This window comes from Mauremys mutica, chromosome 8 (genome assembly GCF_020497125.1).
Source record: "Mauremys mutica isolate MM-2020 ecotype Southern chromosome 8, ASM2049712v1, whole genome shotgun sequence".
NCBI classification, from domain to species: domain Eukaryota; kingdom Metazoa; phylum Chordata; order Testudines; family Geoemydidae; genus Mauremys; species Mauremys mutica.
The window spans coordinates 89,835,158-89,862,522 of record NC_059079.1 but is presented as its reverse complement, the minus strand read 5'-3'; the positions used below and the strand labels follow the sequence as shown (position 1 = coordinate 89,862,522).

Here is a 27,365-nt window from a genome sequence, read left to right as displayed (position 1 = left end):
CAGTGGGGCACACCAAGCCATGGGCTGGGGACCTTGCCCTGCGATTGCCTGTTGCCCAGGCTTTGCCTGTACTGTGGTAAGAACACAGCCTTGGAGACTGAAGCCTGCGATCACAATAGCACCTTTCACCAACGCTAAATTCACTTCAGTAAAACCCAACAGGCTGCCAGCTCTGTTCTGCGTTTCCCTGCTCATTAGACCTCTGAACTCTGAGTCCCTTAGGAAACCAAACTAGTCTATTCTGCTCCGGCTCTTAGGCCGTGCCCATCACCAAGGTATCTGAGCGCCTAACTCAGTTGAGACTGAAAATCCCAGCTCCATTTCCCCAGCGCCTCTGCCGGGCTGCATGTGGCTGCGTACCGGGCTGACTGAAATGCCTGCAAACCCTGCCTCCCAGCTATGTTTACTCAGCTGACAAATCTCACAGGTAGGCAAGAGGCATTGCAGCGGGACAGGCAGATTGCCAGAGAAGGCGAACGCAACTGCCCAGCAGAGCGAGCGGCTGTACTGACCTGATTATTCATCGGCACAAGGTCGCACTGCTCCCCAGCATTCTCCCTAGGTGTCTCTGCAGGTCAGACCCTTCAGGAAGTGCCCCAGATGGACTGTGTGGGCACCCTTGTGCCTGAGGATAGCAGCACTGCTGTGTGTGTTTATGAGCCAGGCAAGCAGGCACAACACAGCCACTCCCTCGCACAAGGAAAAGAATTTCTTGTGAGAGCAGCTTATCATCCAGGGGACCTCTGTTTCCCAGCAGTGCAGCTGAATGCTGAGGTCAATGAGTTACCCAGGAGCTGTGCTGTAAACAGCTCAGCGCTTTCGGATTCCTGGCTCACAGAAGGGAAGCACCAAAGCTACCTCGGAGCTGGGTTTCCAGCAAGTAAATCCACAAGGGGCTGGGAAAACAGGTTGGGGTTGTTTTGAGCCAGATTAGCATCTGTCCAGGCTGGACCAGCAGCCTGTCCATCTTGTTCTTGAGCTGTTTTTTTGACTAAACAAGCTATTCCGGCCTGGCTACCTGCCCTACCCTCCTGCTTCCGACTCCCCTCTGTGCCCTTGAGGTTTAGACAGTTTTAATGCTGGTTAAACATCAACTCCGAGTGGAAAAGCTCTGCTCTGTCATCAGGCCCTAGAGCAGGCGGCAACAAGGGCGAGGAAACAGAGACAACCCCAGGCAAGATGGCTTGGACTGGAAGGGGATGAGGAGAGACTCAGGCCCCAGTCTGAGAACTGCCATGAGGGTAGGGGAGAGGACTCTAATGCTGGGACAGCACAATGGGGGTTTCTCATAATCTAGAGGTTTTATGCACAGCACTACGGTCAGGCGATCTGATTGCGGTTCCTGGTTCTGCCATTGACTTGCTATGTAGGGTGACCACCCATCCCATAGTTCATTGATTTGTCCCTCAGGGTGACCCCTGTCCCATAGTTCATTCATTTGTCCTTTAGGGTGACCACTCGTCCCATAGTTCATTCATTTGTCCCTTAGGGTGACCAACCATCCCTTATTTTAAAGGTCATCCCTTGACCATTTTAAACATTAAATTGAAGCTCATAATTGCATCACATACTTGCAGGCAGTAGAAATGAACAGGAGAGAAAAATACATGCAGTGGAAAGAGGAATGGAGTTTCTTTAAAATGTCCCTTCAAAAAAACAGGTTGTCCCTTATCTTTCCTGCAGTTTTCTCTTATTTCCATCCCACAAGGGTGGTTGCCCTATTGCGGTGTGACCCTGGGCAAATCACTTCCCCTCTCTGCCCTCAGCATCCTCCTCTAAAAAATGGGGGTGAGGAGAGTCTGTCAGGGTTAGCAAGGCACTGAGCTCCTCCGGCAGAAGGGCTAGGAACTTTTATACATGGGCTGACCCAGCCATTTCCTTTATGACCTAGCATTCTAAGTCACTGTGACACAGGGCCAAAGGGAAGAAAGAACCCGGCTGCCCAGAGCTCACATCCATCCTGCAACTTCTGATGCACCGCAAGCTGCAAACAAGTTCTGGCACATCAGGTGGCTCGGGGGTGGAGGAGCCTGCTTCTTGATTGCACCAGGCATTAAGGAGGCGAGGAGTGGGTCTTGTTTCCTGGGTGCACCTAGAAGGCCAGGAAGGCCCTGGGACGTTAGGCAGCAAAGGGGTAAACCTGTTTCTTGTCTGGAGGGAGGGTGGGAGGAGCTCATTTGCTAGGGAATGTTTTTGGCTGGGCAGGATGGGTTCTTCTGGCATGGCCAGGGCTTCCACATGCCTGCCTGGCTGCCTTCACCACTGCTGGTACCATCCCGAGCTTGCCCAGGAGCTCTGCAGCCCACTCGGATGATTTAAAAGGGCCAGGGACCCCTGGGTCCTTCTAAATCACCTGGGCCCAGCCTCCTTTCTCCCCGCCCAACCCGCCCCCGTCGGTGGGCCTGACTGAAACAGTATCCAGCACTGCTGTATCTGGAGATCACTGAGCTCTGGTCTACACTTAACATTTAGATGGACCTAGCTACGTGGCTTGGGGGAGTGAAAAATTCACACCCTTGAGAGATGTAGTTAAGCCAACCTAACCTCCAGTGTAGCTGCTGCTGGGCTGATGAAAGAATTTTTCCATTGACATAGTGTCACTGCCGCTCAGGCAGGCGGATTACCTGTGCCGATGGATAAAACCCCTTCTGTCAAGGTAAGGAGCATATACACCATGGTGCTACAGCCGCATAGCTGCAGCTGTGCCTTGGCCACGCCTTGAAATGGAGCCAGCTGGCCCTGCCTTTACAGACTCCTCTTTTCATTTGTACCTCAGACATGTAGCTCAGTATCAAGAACCTTTCACTGATCCACTTCTTCCTTATGCATGCTTCTTAACCTCCTTTCATATGCATGAACTGCAGTCAGCTGAAGCTGCTTGTTGTACAGTGCTACTCAATTAGTCCAGCAATTCAAAGTTATGCAACTGGACTAAGCTGCTCCATGTGTCTAATTTTCCCACATGCTGAACCTAGACTCCCCCGGTGCGGCTCTCATTGTTTTCAGTCGGAGCTAGAGATGCTCAGCACCTTTGAAAATTAGGCCACGTGGGTCTGCTGTGTTTCTATTGGCCAGAAGCTGCTTACAGCACACAAAAAGATACATTGTTGCAACAAATGGTGTAGCTGCAGCTGTGTTCAAATTGATTAGTCGGGAGACAAAGCCATGCAGGAGAGTGGCTGAGAGCATTGGTGGCTTCGGAACTGACTGAAAGCGGTGTAGGTTGTGGCTTAGATCTCTGTTGCTCTGTGGGAAAACATGCATTTGGTTATTAATTAATTTATATTATTGTGGTCGCTTGTATTTAACACTGTGAGTGTCCCTGGTGATTCAAACACAAAGACACAAGTCACTGCCCAGAAGAGTTTCCGGACTAATCAGGGACAAAAGTGAAGGCCACAGATAAGCAGTAGGAAGAAGGAAGTGAGAGCGTTTCCCATTGCCCCACGATAACGTGGCTGTGAGGATTAGTTCTACACGCTACCTGGAGTTTCCCATCTCGGAGGTTCTGCTTTTTACATTCAGTTCTGTTGTTTCTAAGCAAATGTGTCATTTATTCTTTGGACTGTGGTAGAGCCCAGAGGCTCACAGTGGTGAGGGCCCAGGGTAACCAGACAGCAAGTGTGGAAAATCAGGACAGAGGGTGGGGGGTAATAGGAGCCTATCTAAGAAAAAGACCCAAAAATCAGGACTGTCCCTATAAAATCGGGACATCTGGTCACCTTCAGAGGGCTCCATTGTGCTGGGTATTGTACCAGAGCCACAGCAAAAGACAGTCCCTGCTCCAAGAGCTTGCAGACAAGGCACAAGAGGTGGGTGAAATACCCAACAAGGTGGGAGGAAGAGTGATAACAGCATGTTTTCACAGAGGTTGGCTAGCTATCCAGGGTACTTCCGAGGTGAGGATCACTATGGTTCCTAAGCACCATTACTTACTTGGTTGTTTTATATCCCAGGATAACTCAGTTCCGAATCAGGCCCATAATTCCATGTGGCTAACCATGGAGGGAAAATAACATGGATATCTTCCCTATGCTGTAAGTCACTATCACTGATCATGTGCCCTCTCTTGGATATATAGGGCTCCTGGATATATAGGGGACCGATTCTCAGACCCCATTCTAGCAGGTTGGCTTTGCTAATGGAAGCTGATGTAGGGGAATCCCCAGGTGGCATAAAATAGGTGTAGCCCGCTCTGCCCCGCCCCTTTCTTCTACCCCTGTGGCCTGCAAGAACAGCTTGCGCTCCAGCAGTCTTCAGATTATGGAATGGTCCCTAGGAGACTTTACTGCTGCTAGTGCAGAGGAAAACAGACACCAGCTCCAGGTGATTTATGGTTTCCATCAGCCCTAAGCACACCTAACCAGAGCCAAGAATTTGGCTCACAAAGTCCAGATACCATCATCCTCAGTACAACACGCTACCTTCTGCCTCTCTACATGTTTCTCCCCTGACCGTCCCCAGACACTGTTATAATAAAGAGTGTGAAGGGGCTGCTAGCATCTCTGTGGCAGAAAGAGGCAAATTTCAAAGACTTCCCTAAGGTTCCTGAATGAGAACCAAACTCAGTCTGCGCAGAGAACATAGTGACGCACAGGAACTGGGTGAGAGCATGCAAGTGTACACTGCGCTCTGCAGAGATTTCTACCCAGCCTTGGGGTCCATGGAGAGTTCAGTCCCAGACACTGTGCTGGCTGCCATTGACTCTTCTGCAATGGAGCAGAGACTCCTTATGTGACACCCCTGCACCCCCCAAGGACAGAACAAGGGAGAGGTCCAGAGTCTCCCCATCACCTGCACTGATTCTGACCAGTCCACTTCAGATGGTGTGAAATGAGTTGGGAGGCTCAGTTCAGGCCCTGCTAGGCAGGCATTCTTGTCACAAAAGCCATCACCACAAAGAGCCCCCAGCTGTCAGTCTATGCAAAAAGGTCAAAGTCTGAATGGATCAGGAAGAGTGATCTGCCTTCTCTCCCTTAAAGGTGAACTTTCAAGACCAAGGTGGAGGCTGCAGAAGATGCTTTTGTCCATGCTGCCCATGATACTCTGCAGAGAGGTGACTGTGGTTTCCAGACCTGGCGATACAGAACCTTCCATGAATGTTACATTCACTGTAAAATGGAAACGAGAAGCCACCTGAGGTAAAGGCTCAAAAAGTCACCGCTCAGAGCACATTTGGGCTACAGACCTAAGAAAGTGGCAACTCCCAGCTGGTTTCCTGTGGGACACAGATTCCCAAACTACTCTGTGGGCCTGACGGTTTGCCGAGAGCGGGCTAGGAACACCTGCTGGCTCTCCTTGTTTAAAGAGAAAGATGGAAGGGGGGTGCGGGTTGAAATGAAGAACAAAAGGAAGCAGAGCGATTCAATGAAGCTTTTTTCAAAAATGACAAAACACTCCCCATTGGGCAGCATGGGGAGCACAGCTGGCTCTGGCCGGGTGTCGCCGCTGCAAGCTCCTGCTGCTGGTAAGGGGGCGGGGAGCGGGGGGGGGGGCTGGGTAAGGGAGTAACTGGGGGTCCTGGGGGGCAGTCAGGGAAGAGGGGGTGGTTGGATGGGGCAGAGGTTCTGGGGGGCGGTCAGAGGATGAGGAACAGGGAGGGTTGGGAGTGAGAGTGTTGCGGGGGCCTGTCAGGGGGCAGGAATGTGGATAGGGGTTGGGAGGGCAGTCAGGGGACAGGGAGCAGGGGGGGTTGGATATAAGGGGGTGGGATCCCGGTGGGGAGTTAGGGGCGAGGGATCCCGGGAGGGGGTGGTCAGGGGATGAGGAGTAGAGGGCGGTTGGATAAGGGGGTGGGAGTCCTGGGGGTGTGGATAGGGATTGGGGCAGTCAGGGAACAGGGAGCAGGGGAGTTGGATAGGGGGCGGGGGTCCTGGGAGGGGGCGGTTAGGGGACAAGGAGCAGGGGAGGTTGGATGGGTCAGCAGTTCTGAGGGGGGGCAGTCAGGGGGCAGGAAGTGGGAGGAGGTGGATGGGGGCGGGGGATAGGCTGTTTGGGGAGGCACAGCCTTCCCTACCCGGCCCTCCATACAGTTGCACAACCTTGATGTGGCCCTCGGGCAAAAAGTTTGCCCACCCCTGTCCTAGACCACAACAGCCAAGCATGGAGGGTAGTGAGGAGGAGTGCCTGCTAAATGTGGGGGAGGGGCTGGCCAGCTGACTACAATGAACCAGGCTGAAGGGTAACTGGAAGCTGCTTGCTGCACCTGGCAGGAGGCAGCTCCCAGCAGAAACCTTGACAGGAACTCTGATAAGGGACATGGACAAACCTCATTAAACTAGTCTGCTAAACCTTCAGCTCAGCCCCACTGGCAGGCAATCAAAAACACCATTGTTACACAGTCTGTCAGACCAAAAAAAAAAAAAAAGCCAGTTCCCCTTCCTCCTCTACCTCTGGAATGTCAGAGGAGCCTGTACTCTGCAGTATCACAGCCCCACAGCCTGCACTCGGCCACTGTTATCTGCAAAACTAATAAACAACCTCAGAAGAACCTTTGTTTGCAGTTTCCAGTTCTGCTCTGCACAATAAAGGACATTAATGAGTTTTGGAGCACAGCCCTTTATTGCATAACTTCTCATTGATTCTGGTAACTGAGCAAAGGGTCTTTGCTGGAGATTCTTTAAATTTCCCCTTAAATTATCCAGGGGAATTTAGTATTGTCTGGCATCCCCAGATTGACAGTGCTAGAGCCTGAAGCCCTCTGTTTAGATCCCCAAGGAAGGTACGGCTTGGGCAGGGGCAGGTGGTGCTGATGTGCCTGAACCCTGACCTGGATGGACTGCCTCCACAGCTGAGAGGGGAGGAGTCCCCACCACTGGGCTCTGCTGAGGCTGCCAACACAGGGGCAATTGGGGGGATGGATTCCTTGAGATGGCTGTTTGTTCCCTGTAAACTGGACTGGGACTCAGCACAAGACACGTAGCCATAGCCCATCAAACAGCCCGTAGAGGCTGGGGACACTGCGAGGGACACCGTGAAGGTTCTTGCTGGTAGTCCAGTAAGCTGTTAGATGTAATTTCACACACTTGGGGACCTGAACCTGGAGAGCAGCACTAGCTAGGCAGGCAGCCTTCCACGCGATTGGCCTGAACACCAGGCTAGGCACCAGGAGCTCCTGAGTTCTGGGCTGTGACTTCCACTGTGGCCTTGTGCAACTCACTTTGCCCCCTCCCACAGTTTCCCTGTCTGCAGAACACAGATAACCATAGTCCCCAGCCACCCAGGGGTGTGTGTGTGAAGATTCATTTGTTAGTACTTGTAAAGCTGTTCCGAAGATGAAAAATGTCAAGTGCAAATGGTATTCTGTTCTCTGAGGCATTAACTGTTACAGCCAGTAGGTGGCAGCAGCTACTGTGCCAGAAACGTCTCAGGTCTCAGCAGAGACCAAGCCAGGATAGCACTTGGCTACGTGCCTCTTACGCTGCATCCCCAGACACCATAGAAATTAGCATGTTAGAGCTGGGCTGGACTGGACCACAAGAGGGAAAAGCAGACTGCAGCACATTACAGAATAAGGCCTGCCCCAAGGATGAGCCAGGGCTCTGACTATGAGCTGACAGTGTGCAGCTACCGCAGAGACACACAGCTACCCACAGGGAGAGATTGGCGTTTCTGGAATGGAGAGGGGACCACATACTTTCAAACTAGGGTTGCCAACCAGAGTTGGATGTGTTCCTGGATGTTTCATCAGATGACAATCTTTTAATCTTTAATTCCTGGAGACTCCAGGACAATCCTGGAGGGTTAGCAACCCTATTTCAAACTTCTGCTGATAGTGAGATTCCAGATAGCAATCTAACCCACTGCCCTTCTCTATCGCCTTCCTACCAAGGATCCTGCCGTGCTTCACACACATGAATTCAGCTAGATCTAGGGGAACAGCCACTGAGAGGCAGAGGGATTTGCCCAAAATCACACAGCCAGTCAGTGAGCATCAGGACCAGAACCCAGGAGCCCCAGCTCACATTGCTTTGTTTTAATAATGAAGACCCGTTCCCTCACAGTGATCATTCCAAGTTCAAACCAGAGTTGTGATAATACACTAAGTGCAGTTAACCAGCCAGCCACAGCCCTCCCAGTAAACAGCTTTGTACTTCATGATATACGTAGCAGAGGGGGGAAATACAGTGAGATTAGGGTCAGGATGTTCAGATCCTTGCAGCAGTAAGAAAAAAATGAAAACAAAACGAAACAAAAAAAAGAGTCAAATTCAGGGGAAGGCTTGTGACATAGTGAAATAGCATCCTCAGCTTTCACCTCCGGGCACCTGGCCATGGACACAAGTGAAATGATTTTGGTCTCTGATTAGCCCCTAGAGCAGTGGTTCTAAACCAGGGGTATGTGTATCCCTGGGGGTACACAGAGGTCTTCCATGGGATACATCAACTCAGCTAGATATTTACCTAGTTTTACAACAGGCTACATAAAACACACTAGCAAACTCAGTACAAACTAACATTTCATACAGACAATGACTTGTTTATACTGCTCTATATACTATCCACTGAAATGTAAGTACAATATTTATATTCCAATTGATTTTATAATTATACTGCAAAAACAAGAAAGTAAACCATTGTTCAGTAACAGTGCGCTGTGACACTTTTGTAAGTTTATGTCTGATTTTGTAAGCAAGTAGTTTAGGTGAGGTGAAACTTGGGGTGTGCAAGACAAATCAGACTCCTGAAAGGGAGACAGTAGTCTGGGAAAGCTGAGAGGCACTGGCCTAGAGGACATTTGTCCTTAGTGGATGTCCCAGTTCAATTAGTTGATGCCTGCTGCAAACACGTACTAGAAAGCATTTGCTGCTAACTCCCAAAAATCATTTTCCGTGCCATGACGTAACAGTGACCAGTAAAAGTCCAACTCCTTTCCCCAGGGTCTGTTTGTTTTTATGTCTCTGCTTTAAAGGCACTGCAGGCTGGTAACACAATAGGCAAACACCACACCAGATTTTTCTGCAAAGGTTTATTCAAATTTTGTCAAAAAATTGGAAGACAAATTGCCAGAAACGTCAGTCATTTTCATCCTGTGGGTTTCAAACACGAACAATTTTTATAGGAAAATTTTCAAGAAATTATCAAAAATGTTCATTTTCAAAATGCCTCATTTTTCTTTCTTTTTTTTCTTCCCCCTCCATTTATCTTTCCCCCATGCCTGCCTCCCCCTTTTACCCTTTTTTTAAATTTTGCTATCGCACTATGGGTGGAAGGAGTGGCAGGGGAGAAAAAATGCTAAACTTAAAATCAAAACAAACAAAAAACCTAATTTTTCAGTCTTATCCAAAAAATGGAAATTTTTGACAAAAAACTTGTTTTCACAAAAATTTCCAATTTTGTCCATCTTTGGACTAAAATTTTTCAAAAAAAATTGCAACTTCATGTGGTTGAAGTTTAATAGTGTTAAATGAATTTTAAATCTCATGCTCAAATAATAACAAGAATGAAATATTAGGTTTGATTTCTCTGTGCATATTAACACCAAAAAATGTGATGTTAAGAGTTATGCTCAGTCAATCAGGGAGCAAAAACAAGACCACATGACTTAAACGACCAATCACATCTAAGAGAGACAGCTCAGATTTCAAATTTAGAATATCAAACCACTGGAAAAGGAAATTTTTTTGACTAACCAATAATTTTGACAATCACCATACATTTGTGGTCATTCCTCTGGCAGAAAAAGAGGCAACATTAGCTGAATAAAGTATTCTTTGTATTGCTCAAGTCCAGTTACTGGAATTCTAGAAGGAAATTTGATTTTGCTGACTACATAATTCTGTCCTGCAACTGAAATGCAATTATCTTAATTCTCCTGCACTGGCCATTCAGCTCTGGAGGCCTGAGTTCAACTCCTCCCTTAAAACAAAAGAGTAAATGAGTTTAGTCCTTCTGCCTACATATGATTATGTCCACATCCCAGAACTATCCAACAGTGTCACAAGAAGCCTACATTGGGAATAAGAGAGGATGTTGTGAGTCATGATTGAGGGTTATTGATAGATCTGTGGGAGTACCTGAACTAGATCAGCAGGAGGAGCGGAGGCTGCAGATCAGGACAGAGGTGCACTGGCTGGGAGTATAGGAAGTGAGGAGGAAAAGGAAGGACTAGAATAGCAGGGGGGGATGGGCAGGCCACTGCTGTGGTTGGCAGAGCTGGTGGGAGGGAAGGAAAGCGCGTGCAGTCAGGGCTGCCCAGAGGATTCAGAGGGCCTGTGGCAAAGCGGGGGAGCGGACATAAAAAAAAGGTGCCACCTACTGCAGCATTTGTACTCACTGGGCGGCGCTCCGAGTCTGCGGCGGCGGCAGGTCCTTCACTCGCTCCAAGTCTGTGGCGGCAGCTGCGGCGGGTCCTTCACTCGCTCCTCATCTTCAGCAGCACCGAAGGACCCGCTGCCGAAGGAGCGAGTGAAGGGCCCATCGCCGAAGTGCCGCCGAAAGACCCGGACCGCCACCGGGCGAGTAGCCGGGGAAGGGATTCTCAGTCAGGGCTCGCGGGGCCCGAGGCCTAGGGCAAATTGCCCCACTTGCCACCCCTCTGGGCAGCCCTGCGTGCAGTGCCTGCCAGTCTCGCACTTGGCTAGTGCTGGTTGTTCCTCACATTCAGAACTGAATTTCACCCCCAAAATTGCAGGAACCACTTTGAGTTTGAGTTTCCCAGTGAAACAATGTGAGGAACAGAAGGAAAAACACTGACCTGTGATAAAGCCATTCCAGCAACAAGACAGAAGAAATGTTTGCCAAGGCTAAATTGCTCTTACTGTGTTATCCCCTGGGGCGGGGGAGGTCTGGGAAAGTTGAGGGAGAAGAGCCAACAAGCCTCCATGAAGGAAGGAAACTCTGAGGTTGTTTTACAAGAAATTCTCATGGTTGGTAGGACCATCCATTGATCACGTATTGGGATCCCAACCTCATGGGTGGTGGGAGAGTGCTTGCTCTTTCAATCAATCCTCGGTGCTGCAGGGAAAGTTGAAAGGGAAAACGAAAAACCAGTGTCAACTTCTGGGACCTTAATGGCCTGGTACACAGCAGGACTCTTGAAAGCAGGTCAGATACTTCAGCAGGCTGTACCTCAGATGCTATAAATCAGCAGAGCCCCACTGACTTCAGTTCCCTGATGCTGCTTTACATCAGACGATCGAGCCGACCCCAGAACTGTTCTGCTTCAGAGCCTGGCTTTCACAAGGCAGTGTGGGTAACTTTGCGCATGCACATTTTTTGCACAGTAAGTTGTCCACCTAGACTGTGGTGTGGTGTAGGTGCCATGAACATATAAGTACATGCATGTGTAAAGTCGCACACACACAAGTAGTGAAAACTCAAGCCCAGAGTGTCTGACCTATGGTGTCAAGCCCTATGGAACTACTAAGGAGTCCTACCCTCAAAGCAGTTCCCGACATTCTGCTGTTTCTGGGAGTGACACTCCTCCTCGAAGCTTGTGCTATCAGAGCAGATAGCATCTGGAGCAAGACACCAGAAAGGTCTTGGTTCAACAGCTGTAGGGCCTCCTTTGGGTTCAGTGCAGTTACCCCAGGAGTGACTTAGCCCCTAGTCTTTAGCATGGTTAATTGTCTGTACCATTTTCCCTATTCATCACAAGTGGCTATTTGTCCCTGTAACAGGTTTATTCCTTTCTCAGGGACTTATCTGAGCTCTCAGCCTGGCCCTTCTGAAATGCTGATCAGGCAGTGGGCAACCCTAGGGATTGGTCCAGGGCAAGGCTATTAACTCTGCCAGAAAGGTTGATGAAAACTGGACACTGAGAGGTGAATTATTTGTGGCTTTGTGCTCTCAGTTTCCCCGCAGGCAACCCTATTAAAGTCACCCATCTAATTAAGCCTCCCAATTCCCCTGTTGGGTGGGTCTGTATTATTATCCACAGGTTAGATACGGGGAAGTGGAGGGACAGAAATTCTCACATGGCAAGGCAGGTCTCCCCGGCTGTCCTGGTGCCCACTCTTTTGATTTCCTCTTCGGGGAACACTTCCACCCTTTCATGGGAATGTTTATGCTGGGATGTTGGCATGTTTATTGGGTGGTAAGGCAGCTAGTCAATTTCAAAAGCCCTCTAGCTCCTTCTGTGATTTGAATTCCGTGCATGGAGGCAAATCCCTTCAGGAGCGCTGTCCATTTAGTCACATATGTATCGTCTGTGTTGCAGGATGCTCATAAAGAGCTGAGCAAAACTGTTCTCCAATGATGCTTGGAGCACGGCCAGCCCACAACCATTCCAGACAGTTTGAGTCGTTTTTTTCCCCCTAAACATTTGGACAGTGCTAAGATTAATGTCTGAAAACGTGAGTTTGCTTGAAAAGAACCTATCATTTGATTATCATTGTAATGCACACAGCCCAGGGAACGTCTGCCCCTGTCTCTCTGTGTCTCCTCCTCTCGGCGCTGGGAAATGCCGGGAAGGGCTGTCGTGTGGCTGTGTAGACTGGAACAGAGCCCGACCGCTGGCAAATAACTTGTGGGTGCTGCAGTTGGGAGTAGGGATTTATGCTGGCTGAAGCACTGAATGTTCTGCCCACTTCTCCCCTAGCTGCCTATGCTCCTGGCCTCTCCACTAAACCAGAGCATCTCAGACATTTATCTCCCCTTGTCCTGACTGCCAGCTTATCTATGGACTCCAAGGGCCAGTTTCTGATCTCAGTTATACCTTGAATACTCCATTGACTTCAAAGGCAGTGACTCTGGACTTACATTAGAGAGCACCATCAGGACATCACTCCTTTTCCAACTGACTTACAACCAGAGTTTCTGCATTAAATTCTAAAAGGTCAGGACATTTCTCCTTAGCAATTTAGTTCACTCCTGCACTGAAGGCAATGGGGCTGCACAGATGTCACCGAGGGCCTCAGATTGATGGTATTTAGACTTGCACACACTTCTGTTAAGAAATTCCTGTCCTGGCACCCTTGCCTCTTCCCAACAACCTATGACAACGCAGCAGCAAAACATGTATCTCCCACACAAAGCCTTCCCACTCCCACACCACTAGGGAACACAAACGGGCCTTGCAGTGTATCCTGAAAAGCAATAGACATGGGCTAGTGTGGAAGGGGTGAGGGAGACAGTTTCAAAGCTGAGGGGCCCTTGTGGAAAACACTCTGGCAGCTGCCTCCTTTCTCTCAGCACAGCTATATACAAAACAAAGCTATGTGAAAAGGGACGTGAAGGTTGCCAAGTCAAGCATTCAGACGTTAGGAAATGCCAGAATTAAAACTACCTGTGCAGCCTTCATTCAGCCCTCTGGTGTGTCTACATTATGATACAGTCTTTCATTACATGATCAAATACAATTTGTTTCAAAGAGCCCCTGCCTCATTTAGTGCACCAGGTGGATGGTGCTCACTGAATGGGTAGTTATTCAATATTTCTTTTTATCCCCATCATTCAATGTGTGGCCCAATGTCATGTTTACTGCATACCAACAAATACTGCACTGAATACTTGGTTATTAATTTCCTCCCTGGCTTTCCTATGGCAATTAGCACTATAGGATCTGGGTGCTTTACAGACATGAATGGATTTATCTTCACAGCAACTCTGTAAGATGAGGCGGTGCTATTATCCCCATTTCACAGGTAGGGAACTGAGGAAAAGAAAGATTAAGGCCAACATTTATTAAGTGTCTAGTAGTTTTGGGAGTCCAACCTGAGACATCTAGAGCCTCGGAGTATGTAGTATTTTCATAGCACATTGCATGTCCAGAGCACAGCTCACATTTACTTCACTTACATCTGATTGCTCAGGACTGCTGTACATCAGACCACAGGGTCTCAAGTCAGGCACCAAGAAAGTGAGGAACACAAGCAGCAGCCACTTGTGAGAAGTTGGGTTTAAAAGACTTGCCCAGCATCAAGCCGGACCTCTGTGGCAGAGGCAGGGGTAGAATTCAGTTCTCCGGGGCATATTCAACAGCCTAAACCGCAAGACCGCCCTGTCCTTTCCTGCGGTCCTCTGCCTCGTTCACTACAAACCTTCCAACTTCTGCACCAAATGAAGCCAGGACAGCCAGCTTCATTGACTACACAACCCCGATTCATCTCTTAGCACCATCCATGCTGTGCACTGAGTGAGGCGGGAGTCTTGTGGGGAAAAAAACGTGTTTTATCGTGTAATTAAACATTGTACCATAATGCTTAGGCACAAGGGAGCCATATTAAGGTGGCACAGGCAATCTAATTCCTGGGATTTCCTACTGTTTCAGTGCTTGGCTTTGCAACTGTAAGGTTCCTTTAATATAGGAAATTACAGATAAAAAACTCAATATTTAAAAAAAGCAAACTGAAAAAACAGCAATTCCATTATGTGGAATTATATTGATGCTCCTCTTAGGTCATCAGCAGCAGGACCTTTAGCTCCAGAGCACAGACATCTACCACTTGAGCTAAGGGAGTCAGTGGTAGCAGTTATCCTCTATATGGACCAGTCACTAGAGTGAGATAAGACACCCCTTTTGCTAATGGGTTTCCCAAATCTTTGCTGTTAGCAGAGGAAAGTTGGGACTTGGGAAACCTCGACTCTATTCCAGGTTGTGGAAAGCAGTGCTCTTGAGTGGTTATGGACTATCGTGCCCCGTTCCTATCCAGACTGCTCCTATTCCACCCACCCTTGCCCCTCCCTCTACATTTGATTCAGGCTGCCCGCTTCCTCTGTCATGTACCCCTTGTACAGGTTGCAGGACTGCTACTAGCAGGGCAGGCTTCTGTACTCAATATGGACTGGCTACCGAGCTGCCTTCCCAGAGAGACACACCAGATATGCTCACTGTCATTGCATTGCCAGGAATGGCTGTTGCAAGGTCAAGGTATGTTACATAGGGTACCACCTACTGGCTAAACCTATAACAGTGTTATATATTCTATTATATCCTCCTTTTCCTGGTTCCATTGAGAGCACAAGAGAGACAGTGTCCCCTATCTGACACAACAGCCTCCAGTTGGTGGGAGAAGAAATTGCAGGAAACGTCCTACTCAGCCCCTCCACCCAGGTGGAGCATGCTCAGTACAGATGGAACATTGGGAGAATTTAGTTGCCAGTCTCTAATAAACCTCTAAATATGCATGTGCAAATAGTGATTTTCAGAGGCATGTCACTCAGACATATCATGGTGGATTTTCATAAGGACAGCAATACACACTTCTCTGGCCCAAGGGTGACTCGCTTGCCAAGTTTCAAGCAATGTATTTTCCCCTAACCTCATTCTCATAAACAGGTGAGCCATTTTTGCTGAAACTCCTCCCTCCCATCTCCTCAAAAAATCAGTCCAAGCCAGACACCTGGCACTGAAAATTTCAACCTCATTTGGCAAAGTCATAAGCAACTGAAAACAGACTCTTATAAAGGAAATGTTAACTACAGGCATTACTACAAGTTCAAAGACTGACAAAGGACAGGGGACAGGTATACAACATATAGGCAAAGTGAGCAGAGTGATGATAGACTCCTGACTTACTAACTACATTGCTTTCTTGTTTTAAATTAATCCCCTCTCTCCTACATCAATTTCCAACTTCAGTTCCAGTGTCCTGAACCTCCCCACCCCCCTATGGAAATGAGCAGACTGCTCCTATGATACACAAATGAAATAGACACATAGAGGATTTCATCAGTTGGTTTGCAGTACAACCAAAGGTGCACATGTAATTCACACGACCCACTACACGTCACCAGAAACATCTGCTTCCTCAAATCAAACAGAAAAATGGCCCTGCCTGTGTGGCAGGCAGTGCAGCCAAAGGAGCTGGGAAAGATGCAAAGCTTGTCATGCTGCATAAAGAAACCCCTTTCGTTAGACATGAGATCATTGCTTGCTTCTTTGAACCCTGTCTGAGCTACTCAGAGTCTCTTCAGGTGGGACTGCCACACAGCAAGTCTCAGTTCCTAAACTGTAGCTGACTGAACCCCATGAGCAGCTCCGGTGGGTGATGCTTTATTTCGGTAGGTACAGAGTTACTAACAAAACAAAGAGTGAATGACTTTGAAGTCCTTTCCGGAATCCTGATCTGATGCCTGCAAAGACAGCTCCTCACTGATTCCCAGGGAAGAGCATTTTTCCATCTGGACAGCCAGGTGTGATATACGCATTCCTCCAGTTCCCCTAGAGCCCTCTTCCAAATCATTCCCTGATGTACTGAAGTCAGCAGAGCTCCTGATTCCCAAATGTGGGACACGGCGTCGGGAAAAAGACCTGCAACTAAAGGTCAAATCCTGAGGTCCTTAATCCAGCAAACCTTCCACTGAAGCCAGAGGGACCAGGACACTAGAAAACTCTTAGTGAGAATCTTAACACAAGAGAGGCTTTTTTTTTTAGCATAAAATAGTATTTTCTATAGCCACCGTTCACTAAGCAGCATTTCTGGGATGGATCACTTACTATGGCACAAGGGGGATAATACCAGGTGTTTTTATAGCTGTCAAAATGGAGGAGCCTCCTTCCTATGGAATGACAAGTGGGAGATACAGGAGCTAAAGGTCGGATGCTCACATTCTGATGGAGAGGGCCAATAGTGACTCCTTTGGCCACTTACGATTAGGCTTGGTAGGATTCGATTTTTTCAGTAAATGTCAGTAAAGATCGATTTCACCCTACACACACAAACCCAGGAAAAAATATTTCGAGCAATTATAATTGGCAAAGTAAGAAAAATGCTGCTTGAAAACTTAGAGTCTGATTTAAGGACACTTACATTGTATAGCTTGACATGTGGTGTTGACAATTTGTGTTTTAACAATTATAAAGCTTGAACGTTTGAAATCGTCTCCTGTTATTAAATAATCCATGTCTGACTCCCCATAATTTCCCACACTGTGAAAAATTAAATCGAGCAAAATTTAAAAAATGCCTAAAACCCATCAGTCTGCACAACGGTGACAATTTAAATCAATCAAAATGGGAAAAAATGCTTAAAAATAAACACAGATATTCTCCATGGAAATTATAAACAAATACAAATCCTAGTCTGCTAAACCTACTGAAGAAGAAACTTTGAGGGCCTCCCAGTCAGTCACCCTCCCCCCGGCTATAAATATGATGGGACCGTGACGATAGGGAAAGGTGAAAGTTGGAGAACACATCGGATGAGTGAGGGGGAGGAATTTGCAAAATTGCAAATGGATACACCTGCTTGCTTGCCTGCTTCCTTCACTTTGCAAACCCGATGCATTGCATGCAACCAGCACCGGCGCGTTTCAGCCAGCAGAGGGCAGCCCGAACAGCCCCTTTGCCACCAGCAGGATCAAGCCAAGCAAACCCTGCCCAATGTGGCTAATTTCCTCTCTCTCTCTCCTCTTCCTTTTCATCACAATTTTCAGCCCCAGCCCCAGCCCTGCCTGAATGCAACTCCTCCAGCTGCACTGGAAAGAGGCTTCTGCTGACAAACTTGCCTGGGAGGAGGTGAGCGCTAGGTGGGGCTCCCCTCGGATAGATTCAATAGCTATATGATAACTGGGGTGGGGGGCGAGCAGCTTCTTCTGATGAGCAAGCTCTGTGCGGGTCCTCCTCCCCCTTCTGTGGTCCACACCCCCCTGGAGCTATAAGAAGCGCTTTCGCTGGAATTGGTCTGCATTGCATGACAGCACCCTCCAGAGAAGTCAGCCCTGAGCAGGAGTCAGTCAGCTGCCTCTGTGCGCTGCTTCACACGGCGGATCTGTTGCTGGGAGGGGAGAGAGACGGAGGAACACCCTGCCCTGGTTTATTCTCAGGTTCCCTGCTTCTTTTTGTCCCCACCCCTGACTTTAGTATCTGCCTGCTCAAAATTAAGAGCAAAGGCAGGAGCCTGGGGAGAGAATAGCGTGGGACGCAGGAGACACCTTGGCATGAATTAGATGGCAATCGCACGGAAAGATTTCTCCTAGGAAGAAAAGGAAAACCCCATTCCCATAAAAAAGAGAGGATTGAAAGAGCAGCTTTGTTGAATGAGAAGGACCGAGCAGGATCAGCAGCATGAGCACTAGCAGTAAGTACAGTTCTTCCTTTGCTATGGGAACAGGGGCTTATTTTGCATAGGGTTTGGCTGAGAGAAATAGGAAGGAAAATGTCACATCAGGGTGGGCTATCCCAGTGGGTTTTTTTCTTCCTTTTTGATGGCCTGCAAGAGAAGGAATGATTTTCTTAGGCTTTCTTTGTTATGACTAATGTGCTCAAGCCCCATGTCCACCTCCTTTAAAGACTTTTTGGACAGCAGTGCATGGAATATATTGTCTATATGCAACATGGTTTGAAAGATCTGTGCAGTCACACGCACACTGATGTGCAATAGACTTGCTTGTGCCACCACCTATGTATAAATAGACATGGATCTAATAGGTGGGCAGAGTTTGATCAGAATGAAGAGAGATCCAGGAATGATGTCCCCTCCCTTATCCAGGTTAGTGGGTATCTATTGTATGTGTGTGAGACACAGACACATGCTACGTATGAATTGCTAAATAAGCAGAGCACAGCTAGCTAATGTGCTGCATGAGATCACTACAGGCACATACTGCTCGCCTGGATGGCTCCTATTTTGCAACTTAGATTTCAGAGTCTTGAGGGACTAATTGGTCCTTGCAAGTTATCTATTTTCTCTTCTCTTTTATTGTTTATTATCTAGCTTGTTAGCAGAACTTTGGCCAAGACCCTTAATAAAGGCACCCAAGCTAGCCAGTACCCAAATCAATCAATGCAAAATATCATCTGAGGGTTGGTCTCCCCCCCCCCCCCCGGTTGATTTTTTTAGTTCTAAAGGTTATGTGCATGAAGAACTGAACTCCCACTGACAGAGAACAGCAGTTCAATGACTTGTATGCTCCATCACAGTCCTGGGCCTGCCCGTCCTGGGTTTCTCAATACCAGGGAGTGGAGTAGCTCCAAGGCAAAGTGCGAGGAAAAATTCCTTGGCAAGCTCCAGCCGACAGAACAGGTGATCCCAGATTTGTTGGATTGTGTCATAGACAAGTAAACTTTCCAGGCTCCCTCTGCGGGAGCCACACCTGGAACACAGGCTGCCTACATGTCATGGGGGATGCTCACAGAGGAGACAATAGGGATCAAATCCTTCCTCCAACACCGAGTGGATGTACGCACCCTCTGTGTCTTGCTACTTGATAAACTCCAGGGCTGGTGAATAAATGTCCTGGAGTGATGGGGATTGTACTTCTTTGCTTGCTGGATTTCAGGGATTAGGGTGATCAGCTGAGAACACAAAAGGGCTGGATTCAGGCAGGAGAGACTGGGAAGGGATTTTGCCCTGAAAAGATTGTTGACAAATGCATAATAATTCCTCCTGATTATTTGCTTCCAGCTTTTAGCCACCAGCTTGGGTGCTGATAATCACTGTTTGTGGAACCAGCATTTCTTAAAGATCCAATTGCGCCACTAAGCTCCCACGTGTGCAGAGGGGCCAGTCAAACCCAAATAGCAGAATTTGCCCCTTGGCGACTGGTGAGAGAAATGTGCCATATGAGAGGCAGCATGATCAAGTGACTAGAGCAGGGACCAGGAGTTTTCCTGATTCTGCCACTGACCTTCTGTGTGACCTTGGGCACATCACCTTGCCGTGCCTCAGTTTCCCCATTTGCAGGATGAATCTGGGATAATGATGCTCTTTGTAAAGTGCTTTGTGATCATTGGCTGAAAGGGGCTTATGTGGTGGTGGTATTCTGTGGCTATTAATGTGATATCATTATTATGGTTAATGAAAGTTTGGAAATGTAATTCATTTCTGTCCTCACCAAAGGATTCTGAGCCCCTGAACTGGGCACAAAAGAGTTCTACATGGCTATTTATTTAGGGCATCCGTTGCCACAGTGCTGCTGCTTCTTATGGTAGCACTGAGAGGTCCCCACCAGGATCAGGCCCCTACTGTGCTGTGCCTGGCGCTGAACCCATAGGAAGAGACCATCTCTTTCCCCAAAGAGCCTGCAGTCTGCTATGAACCTCACAACTAGTTTATGGCCTAAAAGGCCTGTGTGCCCACAAGTCCATTATTGGGGTGGGTACAGGGCTGGAAGTTACAGGGATGTGTGGGGAAGAAGACAACTCCTCATGTTCCACTAAATCTATTAGTTTAATAGGTGTGAGGAGAGGGCAGAAAAGAAGGGACATTCCCCTTGGTAAATGCTTCCTGTCTATGCTCTGGGGGTGTCAAATACTCCCCTCCCAGGCATGCAGTACTACAGCAAACAATACCGCTCCTTAGGCTACTGCATAACCCAGCCATGTGGATACTGCCCGTTGCCTGAGAGTCTATCAAATTCCACAATCCTGCAGGGGAGAAACAGGAACCTGGCCCTGGTGTCTTCCCTCCCTTCTCAGCTTAGTCCTTAAGACCAGGGCGGGCAAACTTTTTTTTGGCCTGAGGGCTGCATTGGGTTTTCAAAATTGTATGGAGGGCTGGTTAGCGGAGGTGCTGCCTCCTCAAAGAGCCAGACATGGCCCGGCCCTGCCCTGCCCCCTATCCTATCCCTCCTGCTTCTCGCCCCCTGATTGAGGCGGGACTCCTGCCTCATCCAACCCCCGTCCCCTAACCGCCCCCCAGAATCCCTGCCCACACCTCACCGCCTCATCCAACCCCTCCTCTCATTCCTGACTACCCCTCCCCTGAGACACCTGCCCCATCCAACCACCCCTTCTCCCTGTCCCTGACTGCCCCCAGAACCCCATCCAACCCCCACTCTCCTTCCTGACTGCCCCCTGGGGACCCCTGCCCCCATTCACACCCCCACCCACTGACCACCACCCTGAACTCCCCTGCCCTCTATCCAACCCCCCCTGCTCCCTGTCCCCTTACTGCGCTGCCTGGCGCACCAGTGGCTGGCGCAGTTACAGCTGCACCGCACAGAGCACCAGGACAGGCAGTCGCGCTGCCCGGCTAGAGCCAGCCACACCAGCGTGCAGCACGGAGCACTGGGTCAGGCCCCAGCTCTGCAGCTGCGCTGCCCCTGTAGCTCACAGCCCCACCAGCCAGTGTATTGCGCCGGCAGCGGAGCGAGCTGAGGCTGCAGGGGAGGGGGAATAGCAGGGAGGGACTGGGGCCAGCCTCCCGGGGCAGGAGCTCAGGGGCTGGGCAGGAGGGTCCTGTGGGCTGGATGTGGCCCACAGGACATAGTTTGCCTTAAGATGTTGTCTCTTTGTGACCCACAATTCTTCTGGCCAAGAGAACTGGAAGGGACTCCATTCAGGAGAGGCTGTCCATTTAGAGACTCCTGGTGCCACTGGTTAGCTGGAGAGATGAGTAATGGGAAGGGAGTCTTTCCTAGAGGTTGAGTGTGCTGCCTCCTGTCACACTGCAGCTTTTTGCATTCATTTTCCAGCCTCCGTATTCTCAGTGGTGTTAGTGTTGAGTTCAAGCATGTCCTGGCACCCTGCTCCGAGCACCTGCACCAGTGGGGGAAATGGGTATCCGATCTGACCATGTAGAAGTACTCCCAAAGTGTTTCCAGTGCCCGTTGGCCTGAAGGGAAGAGCCAGGATTTGGAGTCAGAGCTGGGTCACTCCCAGAGCAGTGTGAGGGAGTGGAACCCAAGTCTTGCACAGGGCAGTGCAGCGGCACCCCTAGCCTAGGGAGTCAGAACAGGATCAGGAGCCAAATGGGGTCTGTCTGAGGCAGGACACTGTGATCTCTCTAACTCATTGTCCTCCTTCAAAACCATCCTTATAACTTTCCTTTGCCATGAGGCCTACAAAAAATTTTTGACAATGGTCACACTGCTGGTGAGCTGAGATCACTGCCTACCATGCTGACCAATATTGTCTCGCGTTTCCATGTACTCCCCTGTCTGTCGGTATCTATCTATTGTCTTCTACTTAGATTGGAAGCTGTTTGGGGAAGGACTGTCTTTGTTCTGTTTGTACAGCACCTAGCACAGTGTGGCCTGGTCCATGACAGACTCCGGGGTGCTACAGAGAATACAAATAATAGATCACTCATGCAGCCCAAACATGGGGCTAGCCCAGAACCTGAAGCTGGTGAAAATCAGAGTAGCTCCATTGACTTTAGTGAAACTATGGCAATTGACACCCACTCAGGAAGTGGCCCATGACTTCCTACGACTCCCCCCTCCTTCATTTCTAAAGCCTGCATTCTAATAACATTAAGATCCTGCCTAAAACCAACAAGAGGCAGGAAATTCAGAGCTGAGGACAGCTGCGCTTTCCCTAACTCATCCTGTTGTGCATGGCCATTGTGGGGGTCTCCAGCAAGTTCAGCACAGGATATTCCATGTTCCGTCCATACATCTGACCTCGGCCACATGGGTGCGTGTCCACACTAACCACATGTAATTGTACACAGACTTTTTGAAATGCCAATTTTGCCTTGAAATAGAACCTGATTTTTAGAGGCACTGTACACCCCTCTCTGCCTCCTCAGTCCTACGTCCAAGGGGAAACAGCCTGGCATGGAAAAGCTGCCCTGATATGAAGGACCCAGAGCTCAGTTACGAATATGCCCTGACTCTGGAAGGCAGAGAGAGTGCTGTAACATGGGGAAAGGGTCTTTGTTCTTTCCTAAGTGGGCTGGATTCATAGGACACACAGTAAAAGTTCAGAGGGCTGGATCAAAGACTGCGGTGTTAATATTTACATTTGTTCAGCTATTTATACCTCTTACTCTAGCCAGCGCCACTAATTGGTTACAAATGGCTTCATAGGTTATAAATAGGAACATCAATGCCTCTGAGCACTTCTATTGAAGCTGGATCACTTAATGCAAACTGTTGCCAAAAAGGGCTTGCTCTGTGCAGCTTCAAAATCTCTACAGGTTACTGGCTACAAATGCATTCCTACCCTACAGACAGTCTATGCTTGCTCCCAGGACTATGTGGGTGGAGGGAAGTCAGCAGGAGACAACCACCTGCTCCTGTGGGCTGCCATGCTGGAAAGGCCTCCTCTTTCTGCTGGCTGACGGTCTAATATTGCTCAACTATCCAGGGGATTTAGACACCTATTTGCCATTGAAATTAATGGCAGCTGTGTGTCTAAATCCCTTTGGCAGCTTTGACAATCTCAGACAGCTTTCAGTGCCTTAGGTCTGTGCTGTGGGCTTGGTTTCCAAAGCCAGTAGCATCTTGGCCATTCCAGGCAGAATACGCTTGAGCTGAAATTTTTACAGCTTGTGTTTCAGGCCAGCTCTCTGGGGCCAAGAGACCAGATCCTGGTCCCAAAGAGATCACTGGGAGTTCTGTTGTTGGCATCAGTGGAACCAGGGTTTGACCCTTGCAGTTGAATGCAGTAGCACCAGCGGGAACCGTACCTTCAGTGTTTCCGGGCTTCCCAACTAAACAGCGGTGAAGGTGTTTACAGCTCAGTCCCCAACCATCTCTGTACCCTGGTTACTGAGCCTCAAGTGTATTTCCACCTGGTGAAGTGGTGGCACTGTGGTGGTGAGAGAATGCAGCTTCATATGACATGGAGATGAACATGTTGCAATGTCATGCCACAGCTTCCTAGCATGAGTGTTTGTTCCACTTGTGGCAGCTCTGACTTGAGTAGTTAATTCATGACAAAGCACCATTGTGGCCTGTCTCTATTTTGAACAAAGACCCAAGTGAAAATCCTCCTACGGGAGATTAAACCCAAGCTAACATCCATTAGTGCGTATTGAACCCAGCTTGTCTCTGAACCTGGATCGCATCAAATACAGGATCCTGTGTGGTTTAGGGGTCAGAGCAAAGATCAAGGAGGATCTATGCCAGCTGAGCCACTGACTCACAGCATGACCTTGAGCAAATCCTTCAACCTCCTTTTGCCTCAGCCAGCCACACTGAGAGAGTTAAGAGTTGGGGACCTCACTGACACCCAGGTTCTGCCTCTGAGCCAAGCTAATCCAGAGGAACCAAATTGCTGCCCCTTCTTCCCCAAACCCACGAGGACTTAGTTCTGTCACACAAGGCAGCACCTCAGGAAACCTCACATGCCATAGGGAAAGGGAAGGTCTTTCAAAGTCCATTGACCTGGCAGACGAATGTGCAGGAGATCGAGTGATGCACCAGGAGAGAGGAAATGCCAAGAAACGGGTGGCATGGGGGGGAAAGCTGCCAAAGAGGGCAAGGAGAGCAGCTTGAGTGGATTGCAGGCAGCAAGAGGTGACAGTAATAATGGGAAAGGAGAGAAGAGCTGGAGGCAGATCTATATAGGGCCCCGGAAGTAAGGAACTACCTTTGATCGACACATCTGGTGTCTAGCATCCAGACACATACAGAGAACATTCCAGCAGTGAGTTCCATGGTGTGGGGGTGTTGAAACTAGGGGCTGTCTAAACTGGGGCAGGGAGGAGTGATTCCCAGCTCTCACGGCTGTATCCACACTAGCTCTGCTCCAGCTAGCACCTGCAAATAGCAAGGGAGGTGCGGCAGTGCAAGGTTGCATCTTAGGCTGCCTGAGTGTGTAAGGGGGGGGGGGAGAGAGATGCCTGTGCTACCTGGCCACACTACTATCTTTGGGCGCTAGTTTGAGCAGAGCTAGCACGGGTACATCCATGTGAGCTGGGGATCGCACCTCCAAGCTCAAATGTAGACATAGTCTGTAGTGTCACAGGAGTGTCCACTCACTTGTATCTCCCATTAGTTAAGATGCAACCTAGCCTCCTTTCTCACAGTCTCCCTGGCAACAAGTAGTCCTCTAGCTCCTGCTTGTGCACATTCCAAAAGAGGTGTCTTTTTGCACATGGTGCCAGCCCAGGGGATGTTGATCCCAGTCAGCTACTGTCTACCCTCATGGTTATGTGCAAACTTCCATCCCGTGAGGTTTCACCGCTCTTCTCAAGCTTCCTTCCAAGCTGTCTGGCATGGTGGGATGCGTCTCGGAGGGAAAACATAAGACATCTTAACCAGCCTTGAAGGAAGGCCCATGAAAAGCAGGCAGTAAAGTCAATTGCAGCAACTGAATTATTCTGAGTGCCCAACAGGCTCTCGCAAAATAAATAGCAAGTTTGCTAATGATAGAGCTGAGATGAGTTTAGCCAGATAATTCTATTTGTGATGCCAGCAGGCTGGGCTAATGATAGACTGTCCTCTTATCAATGGGTAGGCAGCGTGGTGCCTGCCATTTCTCTCTGCGATCAGCGAGGGAATGGAAACAAGCCCACCAAGTTCCTGCTAGAGCCTGCAGTCCTATCATGACGGACCCCCTAATGAAGTGCTTGGAACATCTAATTAGATATTTTTAGACTAACTAAATCAGCACCTCACAAGAGAGGGGGAGAGTGCTGCTGGCAAGGCAGCGAACAAGGCAAGATGGCCGGGGGGCGGGGGGGTTGCTTCATGAACAGGTGCAGAGAGTGACCTTGCCAGCCCCACAGGAGGCAGCGTCCTGCTGGAATTCTGGCTGCTGCTGCTAATCCATTCCCACCAAGGCAGCGTGCGAGCTGCCCCCAGGCAAATTGAAGGCATGGCCAGGGCGGAGGATGCTGCAGCAAGGGAGGTGATCTTTGCTTCTTACAATGATGATAACATGGTGAACAAAAGCCAGCCTGTCTGCTTCCACCCTCTCTGCCTTTTGTATTCACCGTTGCACCATAAATCTCTGGAAGTTTTGGAAAGCTTGTAAGTGCGGTGATACACAGCCCCACTGGCTGCACATTGCTCTCTGGAGAAGAGCTGTCTGAAGAATAACAGTACAGAACTAATCAAATTTCTCTGGGAGCTCAGGCACTGGGGGCCATTACACTTGCTGGTGTTTCGGGTGTTTGACAGGGTATAGTTCATACAGGCATTTTCCCTGTCTAGTCTTGCTCACTTAAAAGCTTCATCAATATCAACCACCCTGCCATTTGTCATGGGTTGGAAAGTGACAAGAAGAGGCCAGGGCACATGATTGGAAACGAACAAGCGCTAACTGTAGCTGTTGCTTTATATGGTGTGTCCTTTCCCTCTCCTCCACCCACCCTGGCTCCCCTCTGAGCCCTGAACTACCCTCATTCTTCTGTTATCCCTGTTTTACCCTTCTCCTGCTTTGGTTGGAGAGAATGGGACGGGGCGTCCCATGGGCTCATAGGGAAAAGTCCCACAGTGGAACTGAATATGGGCCCTTATAGAAGAGTCCTACAGAAACGAAGCCAGGCTCTTCTGGAGAAGGCCCACCAGAGATAATAGGGATTAAATGAATAGGATTCTGCAGTACTGACTCTAAGAAGAAATAGGGAATTGGATGCTGTGAAGGTTTTTTAATCACCCTATAGAGTTTTGTGGTTCCCTGCTAATAGCTCAGCCCAGGACAAGAAATGGGGCTCCATGAAGTGCTACATCCTGTTCTTTACTTAGGCAAGTGGGAGAATTGCCTGAGAAAGAGCTTTAATTTGGTCCATTATCATTGGAGAAAATCCTTTTATCTAATTTTTATATACACACACACACACAGACATCCTGCCATGAAGAGCTTACACCAGACAAGATCCAGGACAAGCTTTTCCAAAGAGTATGGTCCTCTGGCCTCGGTCCCAAAGAATGCACTATTATAAACATGCTGGCAGAATCCCTGACTAGGAAAGGCACGTTAGCTGTGCCCTATGTAGCATTCCCACCATGTGCGTTTGCAGTTCTTCTGACTCCTCTTTCACTTCGGCTGCATGATGTAGGACTAGGAAACCTGTTGGCCATTTTGATCTAGGTCTCAGGACAGACTTCAGGGCTGGGAGGATGTTTAAAGAGGTTTAGGAACCAATTGGGGTTGGTGGCTTCTTCTCCTTGTTCAGAGGCACTTGTTGGCACATGTCAGTTTTCATTGCTGGAATCTCCTGGATGCAGCTGTCTGCAGTGAACTATGGATTCTGAGAAGAGGGGAGGGGGCAGGATGGGAGGAGGAGTGGGATTGAGTTTCAAGCCCTGGTCAAGGACTTTCCCATACTGACACTTTCAACCAGGAGGGCAAGAGGAGGATGGGAAGGGGCACATGACACTTGTCTCTGGCCAGTCACCTGTCAGTTAGGAGGCTCTTGTCCAACTCTGATTGCGAGAGGAGCATTGCAATGCAGGCTTTGTCAGCCGTCTAGAGCAAAGAGTAGGGTGGGGAGGGCGAGTTTGCTAAGGAGGAGATTTCATTTCCCCTTTCCCCATGTGACTGGAACTCTGCCTTCCAAACAGTTGGGTGGATCATGATCCACTCATCTGTTCTCAGCGCCCCAGCCTATTCTGTGCCATTCGAAATGACAGAATGTACTTCCCCCACCATAATAATCCCCCAGCCTCAGTAGCCATCGCTATGGCTAACCATGGAATTTTTCTGAAGGGCTAGTAGTTTTTTCTTGTCTCTGTGGTGGGCCATGAAGTAGTAAACAGATTGTCGTTGCCATGCACTATTCAGAATCTAACCAAGGAATGATGAGGTGAGTGTGGGGAGAGGTGAGATGGGCTGGCTCAAGCAGAGGCCTCGTGGTAGTGTAT

The 27,365-nt window shown here is 49.0% G+C and overlaps 2 protein-coding genes and 1 long non-coding RNA gene across 13 annotated transcripts in view; 2 read left to right on the top strand and 1 right to left on the bottom strand.

The window, feature by feature from the left end:
* Positions 1–3,008, bottom strand: part of SH3TC2 (SH3 domain and tetratricopeptide repeats 2) — a 29,397-nt gene extending 26,389 nt beyond the window's left edge. The window contains exon 1 of one of the 3 annotated variants that reach the window (XM_045028012.1): positions 2,772–3,008. The gene's annotated coding sequence lies outside the window, so the exon portion shown is untranslated. Of the gene's footprint in view, positions 1–512; positions 732–1,571; positions 1,830–2,771 lie in introns of those variants that run through there. The other 2 variants (XM_045028011.1, XM_045028010.1) reach the window with 2 other exon arrangements.
* LOC123376188 lies at positions 1,923–5,340 on the top strand. Of its 3 annotated transcripts, none has more exons than XR_006581708.1 (3): positions 1,923–2,009; positions 3,957–4,037; positions 4,983–5,340. It is a non-coding gene; the product is annotated as an uncharacterized LOC123376188 (long non-coding RNA). The 3 variants fall into 3 exon arrangements; XR_006581707.1 differs by having other exon boundaries at positions 1,937–2,134; XR_006581706.1 differs by lacking the exon at positions 1,923–2,009 and adding an exon at positions 3,152–3,218.
* An 11,864-nt stretch (positions 5,341–17,204) lies between these two features.
* The window catches only part of ABLIM3 (actin binding LIM protein family member 3), a 114,568-nt gene continuing 104,407 nt past the window's right edge, over positions 17,205–27,365 (top strand). For 2 of the 7 annotated variants that reach the window (XM_045026712.1, XM_045026714.1), the window contains exon 1: positions 17,558–17,962. In XM_045026712.1, the coding sequence (XP_044882647.1) occupies positions 17,950–17,962 (13 nt within the window). In that variant the 5' untranslated portion in view covers positions 17,558–17,949. Of the gene's footprint in view, positions 17,401–17,539; positions 17,963–27,365 lie in introns of those variants that run through there. The other 5 variants (XM_045026716.1, XM_045026715.1, XM_045026711.1 and 2 more) reach the window with 4 other exon arrangements.